Here is a 12,836-nt window from a genome sequence, read left to right as displayed (position 1 = left end):
ACTGTCATGATGTCAATGCAAATTACTTTTTTCTTATTTTCCTGTTGTTTACCATGTGATAAAAAATTCTTGAACCTATGGTAGCGCAAACCACACATTGAAACGGCAATTTGTTGCTTTTCCATGAACTATTAAAATGTGTCAAGAACTCGTCGGACACCCAATACTTCGGGAGAAACAGTGAAATATGAAACATTCCACTGCTGAAATGTAATATTTATTTCAAAATAAAGGAATGCAAAAAAGTGAAAGTTTTAGCTTTTGAGGCAATGCAAGAAGACAAGCCAGCATATTTAAATATTCAATGCAAAATAGGTATACAGGCGTCCCTCGTATAACACGTTACTTCTACAACATGGTTTCGATATTTCACGGTACCAAATTTGCGATTATTATAACACGGTTTCGATATTACACAGTTCGAAACTTGAAATAAATACTACACGGTTTTGATAAAACACGAAAGTTATACATGAAATACACCGCCTGACTTACTGAATATACGAAAGTTATATTTAAAAAAGATGGAATTTCCTTTTTGTTTAATACATCCTGTTAATGTTTGATAACTCTTATAAGTTTTTACTTTGTTTTTATGAAACTTGGTTTCAATATAACACGGTACACATCCTTTGATTAACATTATTTCTAAGTCTCGTATAACACGGAACGCGGTTTCGATATAACACGAAACATATTGACATGATTTATAGTATGTACACGAATAATTAGTTTAAAAAATGAGTAAAAAAACTATCTATAAAAAAGTATCGTGTAACACGGTTTCGATAACTACACGGAACGAATTAACAGTGTTATGCGAGGGATACCTGTACTTTTTTTATACTCTTCATTAGCTAATTTTAGAAGCTACTTAAATTTTCCAGCATTACATTGTAATCAGGACCGTAATTTAAGGGGTGGGTGTTTTAGGGTTCAAACCCCTTCAAAAAATTTCGATACTTTTCAAAAAAATGTTTTTTATTTTACTTTTTTGCTGGAAAATTTATTATTACTATTTTATTTTTATATCTTTTTTTTTTCCAACTTCATTTGAACAATGAAGTTGCTATTGTTGAAAAATTGTGCAATCTTTGTGCTTTATCTGCAGCAATTCTTTTTATTGTACTTTTTACGTACACCATTTCTTACAAACAATACAGCGTTCTCCTTCAGATTTTAAATACCTGACAGTAACAAAAACATCCAAATTCTTTGAATTTGGAAGTACCAAACTCGTACTTAACAGATTTTAAAGATTTCAAAAAATATTAACTTAAGTGTCGTGTGCATTGAATGCGCATAATATGAGTACACGTGTCTATTCTTTCGAATTATTAAAATGACGTCGAATTTTCGACAGGGGTAAATAGTGTACGGACAAGAGTTTTTTCTTCATTTAACAGATGCGTAAATTTTTACATTTGCTCAAGCTAATGCACTCCCTCAGTGTGATAAACAAAAACTAATAGAACATACGAATGAAATCAAATTTTAATCATCATATAGATTTCACGAGAAATGTGTTAAAACCGTCCCTGAAACAAAAGTAATTAATGTCCGGAGTTTATTTATAGCACAAAAATCTCTGTGTCTTTAAGAGTTATATAATCAGAAAAATTATAGATTTTTTTTTTTTTTTTGAAAAGTAACCTAGTATTAAAAGTTTCATCTCTTCTAACTGAACTTATTTTAAAGGAAAACGTTTAACTTTTTCATAAAAGTGAGTAGAAACCCATCGCAGTCAAAACAGTTTGTAAGTTATAACTATAACAAATAACTAATATTGATAAATAATTACCAACTTAATCGATTAATTTTACACTGCATCAATTTGAAATCATCGAACAATGTAGGGCATAAACTAAAAAAAAAAAAATAATAATCTGCATGCAGTACTAAAGGGGTTACAGTCAACCATGCACTTGAATCCATTTTTTACGACCTTCTGATTAACCGTTGGAAACTTCGTTTTTACAAAATAAGCATGAAGAAATGATAACAATTCTTGCCATGTAATTTGCTTTCTATCTCCGTATTTGCTCATGTTATCAAAAAAAAAATGTAAATATATTTCAGCGAGGTTCATTTGAATATGAGGTGCGGCCCTGTCTCGGTTACAAGGTGTTCATTTTTTTTTGTTTGTTTTTTGAGTGTGCGTAAGTATTTTTTAGAATCATCATATATAAAATGAATCTTTTGTAAATAACTTCAGAAAAAACGCAAGCAAAAATTTATAAATGTAAAAAAAAAAAAATCACTTACCACACCCCACCACAAGGCGTCAGCAAAATTGCTGAAATGTTCGGAATTCGTTTCTTTCTCAGCTAAGAAGACAAGGAACGAAGAAAAAATGAGACCGAGGAAACCAATGTACAATGTAGTGATGAGCTCCTGCAAAATGAAAGAATAAATAGTTCAGTTGTTTTTTATGTAGCTCAATTACTACGCACTGAATAATGAACTCTTTGTAACTCTGAAACTCTTATATGCAAATGATATACCAATTCGGACCTCATTTTGTTCTTTGATCTCACGAAGAAATTAACAACTACTTATATTTATACAGCAGATAGGATCTAGCAAAAAGTTATTTTTTTTCCTTCTGCATTAAGAAAGGAAAAATCAATGCAGAAAAAGTGATATGTGTTGAGATGGTATAAAATGATTTCCAACATTTTTTCCGAATGATAAGTATAATAGAATTATAATGATAACGGTTAATAGTGGTTTGGTAATAAATAATACATATTTAGTTTTTTGTTTCGGAGACAAAAATGGTAAATAATGAAAAAAATTGACGAATCCCTGTTTAAAAAAAGCTCTACTTTTGCACTTAATAAATAGTAGATGTAAATCTAAAAGCTTCGAATTTCGTAAATAAAAGTCCTATAGTTTTGTATGCCGAAAAAAAAGTATTATTTGAACTAACGTTATTTGACCATTGAAACAATAATAATAAAAGCCTTTAAATTAATTACATTAATGAAGCAAGTTTCTCACTTGCTTTATTTTATTTACACGACACACCTATTCATTAAATCAAATTATTAGATGCTATGTTTTGTTTTTTAAAGTGCATTACAACTTTTGATTCAGTATGTAACTTAGCAATCAAATCAAGGCGTCAGATACAAGGTTTTTTTAAAAGTGCAAAACAGCTTTAATTCAATTTGAAACTGACCCCCAACCCATAATTTAACTTGTCAGATGTTATGATTGGGTGTTTTTGAAGTGCACAATAACTGTGATTCACTTTGTGATTAAGCAGTTGCCTCCCATCCATCAAATCAAGTCGTCAGATACTATACTTCTTATGAAGTGTACAATAACATTTGTAACTCAGCAGTCAAATCAAGTTGTCAGATGCTATGCTTTTTTTAAAAATGCACAGTAACTTTGATTCAATTTGTAGCTGGGCAGCTACCGTCACCCATCAATCAAGTCGTCAGATGTTATAATTTTTTTACTGAAGTGTTCAATAAGTTTGATTCAATTTGTAACTGAGCAGTTTCACCACAAATGAAATCAAGTCGTCAGATGCTATGGATTTTTTTTTCTTGCAGTGCACTATAGTTTTTGATTTAGTACATAACTCAGCACCCCTCCCCCCTCTTTGCCATTAAATCCAGTCACCGGAAACTTTTCTTTTTGAAGTGCATCATAACTTTAATTCAGTTTGCAATTCAGGAACTTTCGACAGTTCGTCTATACACGAAAGAACGTGTCTATTGATCTTCATCTACCGGTGGACTGCTTGCAGTAGCACCAGAAATAACAGGATTTTATCAATCAACTATGAGACCGCATTCACTTCACAGAGGAGTCTCCCAAAAGTGAAGTATGATTTTCTATTCCTCTTCAGATGAAAATAGATTTTTTGAAGTGAGTGCATCAAAACTTTGATCCACATTGCAATTCAGCAGCTTTCGAGTGTTTGTCTATTCATGAAAGAACCTGTCTATGGATCTTCATCTACTGGTGGAATGTTTGCAGTAGCACGAGCAATTCTAGAAATAACATGATTTTGTCGATCAATTATGAGACCGCATTCTCTTTACAGAGGAGTCTCTCAAAAATGAAGTATGATTTTCTATTCCTCTTCAGATGAAAATAGATTTTTTGAACTGCATCATAACTTGGATTCTCATTGCAATTCAGCAGCTTTCGAGTGTTTGTCTATTCACGAAAAAACCTGTCTATTGATCTTCATCTACTGGTGGAATGTTTGCAGTAGTCAGGGGTGCCCCCCTAGGGGGGGGGTCATGGCACAGACTGCGCCATTGAAATGTTTGGGGGGGGTTGTTTTGAGGGGTATTTTTCTCCTTTTAGGGGGGCTCTTGCTTTTTGGGGGGGGCGGTCTTCGTGATATTTAGGGGTGGGCACCCTTGCTCTTAGGGGGGCACCCCTGCAGTAGCAACAGTAATTTCAGAAATAACATGATTTTGTCTATCAATTATGAGACAGCATTCTCTTTACAGATGACTCTCAAAAGTGAAGTATAATTTTCGATTCCTGTATATGGAAATAGAGGCTTTCTAATGACAATATATGGGATACCTCTTTTAGTTCTCATGAAAAATTGCTTTTGCCCAAAGGAAGAAACCCAATTCCTCATTTTTTGATGGAACCATTGATGATTTTATGACCATTTAAATGTTTCGCGAATTACAATGAATAACAACGGAGCAAACGCCTTAACATACGAACATTCGAACAAGCCTGAATTTTTAGGTTTTGACTCAAAGTTTTTTTTTTTTTTGGATTTCAATTTAGAGAGCATTTTAAACTGACTACATTATACGGTCCATTTTTAATGCGTCAGGATGTTATAATACAACCTGATGGCATTTATGATGCACGTGCTTACTCATATATTTTATTATAATTTTATGTATTGAAAAAAAAAAAGAAAACAACCTAAAATGTCCAGTGAAGCGATCTCCTACACTTTATTGATTTTGTCGAGAAAAAAATAGAAAAAAAAAAGTTAGCAGTGAAAAAAAAATCCTGAAAGACGCTTATTAAAATATGTATTAAAATATGACAGTTATAATTACATCCGACGACAAATAATTACTAAAATGTAATGAAAATGTTTCTAGGTGATTGGAATCAGAAAAAACAATCTTACAGCATTTGCTTTAACAATAAAATATTGGGTAAGAAGTGATTAAAGAATAACGAAACTAATTTTCTGAAGAAAGAAAAATTCTGCCGACAAATTCTTTTTTTTTTTATATAGAAAAGACACATTATTTCAGAGCAATTCTCCTTACATACAAATTATAAAAATAACTGGTAACGAAAAATTCTTGCGTTCATTAAAAAGCTCAAAAAACATTGAAGGCCTCACACAAAAAGAGAACACACAATGCATATTTAACTATAGTAATGCTTTTACTAATGCATTAAAAAAAATGCTGTCATCATTACTTTTTTGGAGAGACAATAAGTTTTTTTTTTTTTTTCAATTTTTACAATTGTCTTAAATAAGTTTTAAGACTATTTTACTTTCCAAAATTTGTTTTATTGAGAATCGCTAGAGCGTCAATTCTATGAATAGTTTTAAAATTTAGTTGAATGAAAGCAATTTGATAATGTCTTGTAAAATATAATATTGGCTCAGTCAGTTTTTGGATTAGTTTACTTTCAACGTCATCTGCGCCAATATGTTCCAGGAATGTTTCTCTACAAATGGATCTTAAATGAAATATTTAAGAGAAAATAGATCATTTTCTGGAGACAAAATTTGTCTGACTCAAATTTTGTTAAATTTTCTCCAATTGTGTTTTCCGCTCACGCAGTAGCTAGCAGATAATTTTTCTAATGGAGATTTCATGGTATTTTTGTTCGACTGTTTCTTAGTTTTTTTTTTTTTTAAATAAATTGCAGCAGTTTTATTGTTCAGTCATCAAATATCAAGCTTCCCCCCAACCATATTTCATGCTTTTGTTGAAGACATGCAGCAACCAAAACTTCTATCAGCGGCATCTGTACTTCCCTGTAAATATTTGAAACTTTCAAATTTTTTAAGGCAGCTTTTGTTTTATTGGATGTTATAGTTAGGGCAAACCAAATCAGGCTGCGTTGTTATGTTATGGTTTGATCTGCTTAGTCTTTACAATGTTGCCAGGTTAGACCGGTTCTAATAGGGGAAGGTTGCCGTCAGTGAACCGCGTAACAGTTTTCGATTTTTTTAGAAAGGAAATCCAACTCAAATTTCACATTAATTATAGGAATAATTTCTCAGTATATTTCTCTATTAATAATAATATTCATTTTCATGATAAATGTAGACAATAAAGAATGAAAATTAAAAATAAATACTTTAGCATGTGGTCCATTCATGGCTACCGGTTGCTATGGATAGACCATCGAATTTCCATCGATGAACCACATTCTCAAATTAAAAAATCAATGCGTAACTTACCAATATTTATAACAGGTGATCAATAAACACTGAAAATAACAGTAAGTTACAGAAAAATGATTTATTTTCTAAAATATTTTATTTTCGGATAATAGGAACTTGAAAAAAAACCCAGCATTCGCACAACACACAGCTGTTGTCATCACACCTCGTTCACCACTTGATATTTTCCCAACCTGTGCAACACTGCTCTTAGCTAATATCTTTCTAACCTCTTTTGAACGGTTGAGAATTTTATTAAATCGTTTTTGAAAATTTTCTTTCTACGCAAGATTGTACTTGCTCTCTAAAATGTCAGAGAACTTATTGACCATTTCATTACTGAAACCAGAAGCATAAGTATCAAACTACCAGAGAATACAGCACTAACAGACTTTTTGTCTTAACTAAATCTGTGGGACATGTTATTTTTTCTCAGCCTCTTGAAAGGCCAGATTCCACAAGTTTTCGGAATAATTTCCAAAAACGTCTCCTCTACTTTCAAAATATGGTTCACTAATCATAATCCTATTTCGGAGAGCTTATCTCTTAAATTTCTAATAATAGTCCAGTCAGACTAAGGAAAAAATACCCTTAACATGGACAAAATTGCAACAGAAGGTTTTTCAATTGATTTTGTATCAGTAAATCAAACAGAATAACCTATCCAAAATCGGACAAAATTGGGTCACGGGAACACCCCCAAAATCAGATTTGAAAATGGGGGGCTAGTGGCAATTATCTTCAAAATAGGTGAGCTAGTATTCTTCTTTAAAACATATAAAAAACACACATGTAGCCTTCTCAACTGGAATAAACATAGGTAAAGCGTCTTGGTTAGTTTTTATGTCACATTTATGCCAAAAATTAGGTGAAACCGCGATAACCCGTCACTTGTATAATTTGAGCATCTCGATAACTCGATGCATTTGTTTCCTGTTTAGTAAAATGAAAAAATTTGGTTATACCCTATGCTAAGAGGTAATTCTCGTAATAGACTTCTATATAAACTAGAGGGTGAAAGCTGAGGCCCGCGGGTCGCATATGGCCCATATTGCATGCCAATCCACTACGCTGAAAAAAAAAACCGAAAGAAACATGAATAAAAAAAAGAAAACATTGAAATGGATTTTTAATATTAAAGAAGTTTCTTTTATTGCTCCACAAATTTAATAAATATTATTTCCCATATAATCTTTGGCCGCAATCTTATTTAATAAGAGTTGCCATTTATAATGCCAGTTTTTCATTTGCATAAATCAAGTACATATTACTTGAGACTTTGAATTTGAGAATTACGTGAAAATTATAAGCGTTTTATTAAATAATTCAGTTGCTATTAATGAAAAACACAACGTTAGTCAAGCACAAAATGTTGAAAAAAATATCAATTTTAATCTTTTGCAAAGTAGTGAACAACATAAAGAAATGAAGGACAGTAGACAAAAGAGGGACAATAGTGATATTAAAAAATTAGTTGATATTGCACAATCCGCGCGCGCGCGCGCATATCTCTGTTTCATCTTGACTCTACTCTACGCAATATTGTTACAGGTTTAACAGCCGAAGAAGGTGAATGCTGATGAGTTCCACTTATTTGGCACAAACTTAATTTTCAAAAGGATAGGACAAGAAATATTTAGATACACTGTTAAAAGATCAGACAAAGTCAAAACTTTAGGATCACATGCTGCTATTTGTAGTAAGGATGGTCCAGACATACAAGTAGATCCAGCGCTCCTTTTTCAAAAATGATGACTATTGCTACTTGTGGTGAAATGAATCTTGCAGATGTGTGTTATGCGTTGTGAACTCTCCGCATACATTGCAGCAGCAGCATTATTTCAAGCTAAACACATGATGAGAAAGGCAAAAAAATCTGAATTGGCTCACGAAATCGTCAAATACACGAAAAATTTGTGCAGTGAAGAATCTGTTAACATGGTACTGGCAAATAGGTATGTTTTGGATGGAGGATCTCGCTTACATCGCCTTCCTTGGTGCAGTAACGATACTTATGAAATGAGCATATTGCTCTTTCTTATGTTAATTTTGTTCTGAAAAAGTACTGGAAACCTGTTGTTGTTTTTGATGGCTACACAGGGTCCCCAACGATCAAAGATGCCTCTCAGAGACGACGCTATACGAACACCAGTAGAGACATTAGTTTCAGTCCGTGCATGCAATTTTTTGGTAAAAAAAAGTTCTTGGCTAATTGAAAATACAAGCAACCGATGATTTTCTATAAGTGATTTATTGCAGAAACAAGGATGTTCTTTTCTAAACATGAATGCTGATGCTAATGTGGAAATTGTGCGTGCTGCAGTATCCTCCTCTGCACATCCACGGTAGTAGGCGCAGATACTGATTTGCTGGTTTTGCTCCTGTACAACGAGAATAATGGGTTCAAGCTGTATTACAGCAGTGATATAAAACGAGGATCAACTACCAATTCTGTCTACGATATTCTGAACTCGAAGCGATCTTCACTAAGTCGCGAAAACTGCAACTTACTTATTTTTCTTCATACAGTCAGTGATAGTACGTCTAGAATTTTTTCAATTGGGAAAATCCTCAGCGTTTGTCAAACTGATGAAAGGTGCATAGCTTCGTTCTTTTGCAAAGGTTGTTTAAACTGACTCATGATCGCACTCAGAAATTGCATTTGCTGGGAGAAAAGCAATGCTGCAACTGAATGAATCTCAAGCATTGGAATCTACAGACGCACTACGACATCGAATGTAAGTAGCAAAGGAAGTTACAGCAAAATCTTTTATTACACCTGAATGCTTACCTCCAACGGATTTGTTCACAGAATATCATTGTTACCGAACATACTTAGAGATAAATTTCTGGAAAGCTTGGAAAGACCAGATGATTTGGGCTGGTACGTTTAAAAAAAAAAAAAAAAAAAAAAAACCCTCATTATCCAATACTTTGTAATTTACCACCGGCCCCAGACTATCTATTTAGCAGTATTCGCTGTTCCTGCAAAACAAAATTTGCTACATTACGATGCGGATGCAAGAGTAATGGACTGCATTGCTCTACAGTATGTGGGGTATGTCAAATCAATGACTCAAAATCAAAGTGTTAAACTCTATGAGTATGATGACGATGATGAAAATGAGTTATGTGTAATTGTTTTGTATGTAATAGAAGCTTTTATACTATTTAAAGACATCTTAATTTTATATTTGGAATATAAATTATTATTATGCATAAAGTAATTTGCGTTGGTCGTATTTCGAGACATGAATTTACGGCATTTTGAAATCCTTTTTTAAAGGCCGGATGGGTTTACACTGTAGTTCACATACGGATCGCAGGCATTAAGTTGTAGACTCTGGTTTAAAGACTTAGGGAATGTCTGTTAACATGTGTAGAGCAACTTTTCTTTTCTACCCATTATCGCATTGTACTAGAGAGAGAAACAAATGCGTCGGGTTATCGGGATGGTCGAGCTATCCAAGTGTCGAGTGATCGGGTTTCCATCTAATTTTTTCGGACCGTAACCATTTATCGGGTCTCTTAACCAAGAATTATTATATACCCATCAGAAAATTGTACTAGAGAGAGAAACAAATGCGTGGGGTTATCGGGATGGTCGAGCTACCCAAGTGTCGAGTTATAGGGGTTCTATCTAATTTTCGGACCGCAATCATTACTTGGGTCTCTTAACCTACAATTATTACAATTGAGAATGCTAAATATGTTTTTGCTATTTTTTTAAAGAAGTTTGCTAGCTTGTCTATTTTGAAGATAATTGCCAAATCTGATTTTGGGGGTGTTCCCGTGATCCAATTTTGTCCGATTTTGGATATGTTATTTAGTATCGTCTACTAATCCGAAAACCGTCGAAAAAGCTTCTGTTGCAATTTTGTCCAGGTTCAACCGTATATTGCTTGGACTATAAGTGACTAAGTTAACAACAAACCGGTTTTTATCTTCCACGCGACTGTTTAAAACTGCTTTCAAGACTCTATATTATCGGCAGACTTCGTTAAGGTCCATACCACCATTTCTGTAAGCTACTGTAGCACGTTACATGCTCTCACTTGTCCACTGGCCATATTTTACTACTTTTTGGCATTTTTTTGGAACAGCAAAAGTATTTTAAACTGTATTATTCTGAGTTAAATTTTTAATCAATTTGATAAAAAATGTTGACTTGAAATTATAATAAAGCATAAGAGTTTTCATGATTTACTGAGATTATTTTTTTCATCATCACATTTATTTTAAACCAATTAAGCAATTTTTAAAGGTAACTGAGCTGAAGTTACAACAATATTTGAGATTTTCCATGAATGAACCACTTTGTCAGGTGGTCCATTCGTGGAAACACCTAGTGGTCCAATGACAGCAACTGTGTCATTTTGAATGTTCGTATAGGTGTTACTGCTGTGGCGAATCATAATGAAACATGAAGTATGGGGAATTGTACTTGAAAAGGCACTCTTTTAAGTCAATATTCACGTTTAATTGATCAGTGATATCCAAAGCATTTTATAACTAAATGAAAATCTCAATAATTAGTAAGATAATGGTAGAAATCTTTTCTGACCGATTAACAATAGGATGAAATAATTTTAGCTTCTTGACGACTCTGCAGTGGACTGTTTTCAGACAAAGGAAGGTACTAAAACTGATTACGCGACTGCACAAACTCTTGTTCAGGAAATATCTTCGCGGCCTAGTCATGGAACCGGTTCATTGACGGCAACCTTCCCCTATAGAAGTTAGAGGAGTAATTGTTGAAATAAGACATAATAACTAGCTTCAGTTCTGCAAGGAAGAAATAAACCTTGCTTTGAGTTTTGACCCTTAATTCAACCCCGATACACCTAAAACATTATTCAATCCTTGACTTCTCAATAATTTCCCTTCCTTTTTACAAATCTTCAACTTCCTGAACTCCGTAGTCTCTGGTAAACGTAAAAATGAAATAGGTATGCCTTAGACCAGCGGTTGGCAACCTATTTTGACTGAAAATCTACTTTTCAAGTTTGGTGTGAATACAAGATCGAATTAAGGGGAAGGAAGGGAGGAGGAGGAGCGTGATGCATAACACTATAGACTTAAGCGGATATGTTGCATACACGGTTTAGACTATGCTGACTTCAAATTGTGGGTTAACTCTTATCAGAACAGACCGATACTTATTAAGTGCAGTGGACGCCGGTTAATTAAATCAGTGGTTAATTGAATCAACCACTTTGATGAATCAAATCGTCAAAAACAAAACAAAACCCACCTTTATTGAACTAGCCGCTTTATTGAATCAGCCGCTTTATGGAATCAAAACTGCTTTGAACAAATGTGATTCATATAAGCGACGTCTACTGTAGTATTTGATTTAAATTGCTGAAACAATGTTATGTTAACCCACATCAAAATGTTTTCAGACGCAATCATATTGCTTGTTTTAAAATTAATAAAATAGTGACTATAAAAAGTTCTTAAATAAAAAAAAGTGAGAAAATGTTTAAATAAATTTTTATTTAGATGTTATACATGATCTTGCTCTAGAAATTAATGTTCTGCTCAAGCCAAAAGCAAAATATTGCCGCCAGCTACTCAAAACCGGGCTCGAGATCGACGAATTGCCAACCACAGTTTTAGACCATTTTTACCTTCAAAACATATTTGACTTCAGTCAAATGTGGGATGTGTGAGTACTAAGCTGTAGTCCCATTACCTGTCTGTGTGCGTAGACGACTGAGCCCAGCAACTTCCAGGTACCTCCCCTGCGATCCATGCGCACCATACGTAAGATCTGGAAGAAGCGAAGGCCCCGCAGCGCGGAAGCAGCGAACACCTGTCCGCTGCTCCCTACAGAGAGGACCACCGTGGACGCCACGATCACGATCACATCTGGAAGGAAAGAATATTCAAATGGTACTGTATTCAAACATTTTCAAGTACGTGATTTTCATACACATTAGAATGAGTTGTTGTCGTCGTGTGCCAGCTAGGATGGCAATTTGGGGTGCGCTGCTTCCTTTTTCCAACTGTACCGTAATTTGGTGTGAAGTCCAACTTCTATAGTCCACGTATACCATAAGGACCCGGTTATAGGGTAGGCAACAATTCACAGCACAACACATTCACACAAAGAAAGGACAAGGGAAGGAGAGAGATAGTTCATTCTTGCCCGAGCCGGGATTCGAACCCGGACCTTCCTGGCGCCGTCAGACTTCTCTGACCACTAGACAAGGCAAGCGGCATCAGAACGAATAAGAAAGGTGAATGAATTTGTAGAGAAGCAATTATACATTCTCTGACACTATGATATGCAGTCTTGCACATCTTTATCAAACTTAGCTTAGGTTTAGTCTCAGGTTATTACTTTGCAGTGGCAGCAAACAATTTCTCTTGTTTTTAGAGCACAAATGCGAAAAATAGATAAACCACTGAACTA

The 12,836-nt window shown here is 34.1% G+C and overlaps 1 protein-coding gene across 1 annotated transcript in view; it reads right to left on the bottom strand.

The window, feature by feature from the left end:
- Positions 1–12,836, bottom strand: part of LOC129228595 (potassium voltage-gated channel subfamily KQT member 1-like) — a 108,349-nt gene that overhangs the window by 71,660 nt on the left and 23,853 nt on the right. The window contains exons 4-5 of the mRNA XM_054863278.1: positions 12,114–12,289; positions 2,266–2,394 (exon numbers count right to left, since the gene is read on the bottom strand). Coding sequence (XP_054719253.1) covers positions 2,266–2,394; positions 12,114–12,289 — 305 coding nt within the window. The remainder of the gene's footprint in view (positions 1–2,265; positions 2,395–12,113; positions 12,290–12,836) is intronic.

This window comes from Uloborus diversus, chromosome 8 (genome assembly GCF_026930045.1).
Source record: "Uloborus diversus isolate 005 chromosome 8, Udiv.v.3.1, whole genome shotgun sequence".
In the NCBI taxonomy this organism is placed as follows: domain Eukaryota; kingdom Metazoa; phylum Arthropoda; class Arachnida; order Araneae; family Uloboridae; genus Uloborus; species Uloborus diversus.
This window is presented reverse-complemented; position numbering and strand designations above follow the sequence as displayed.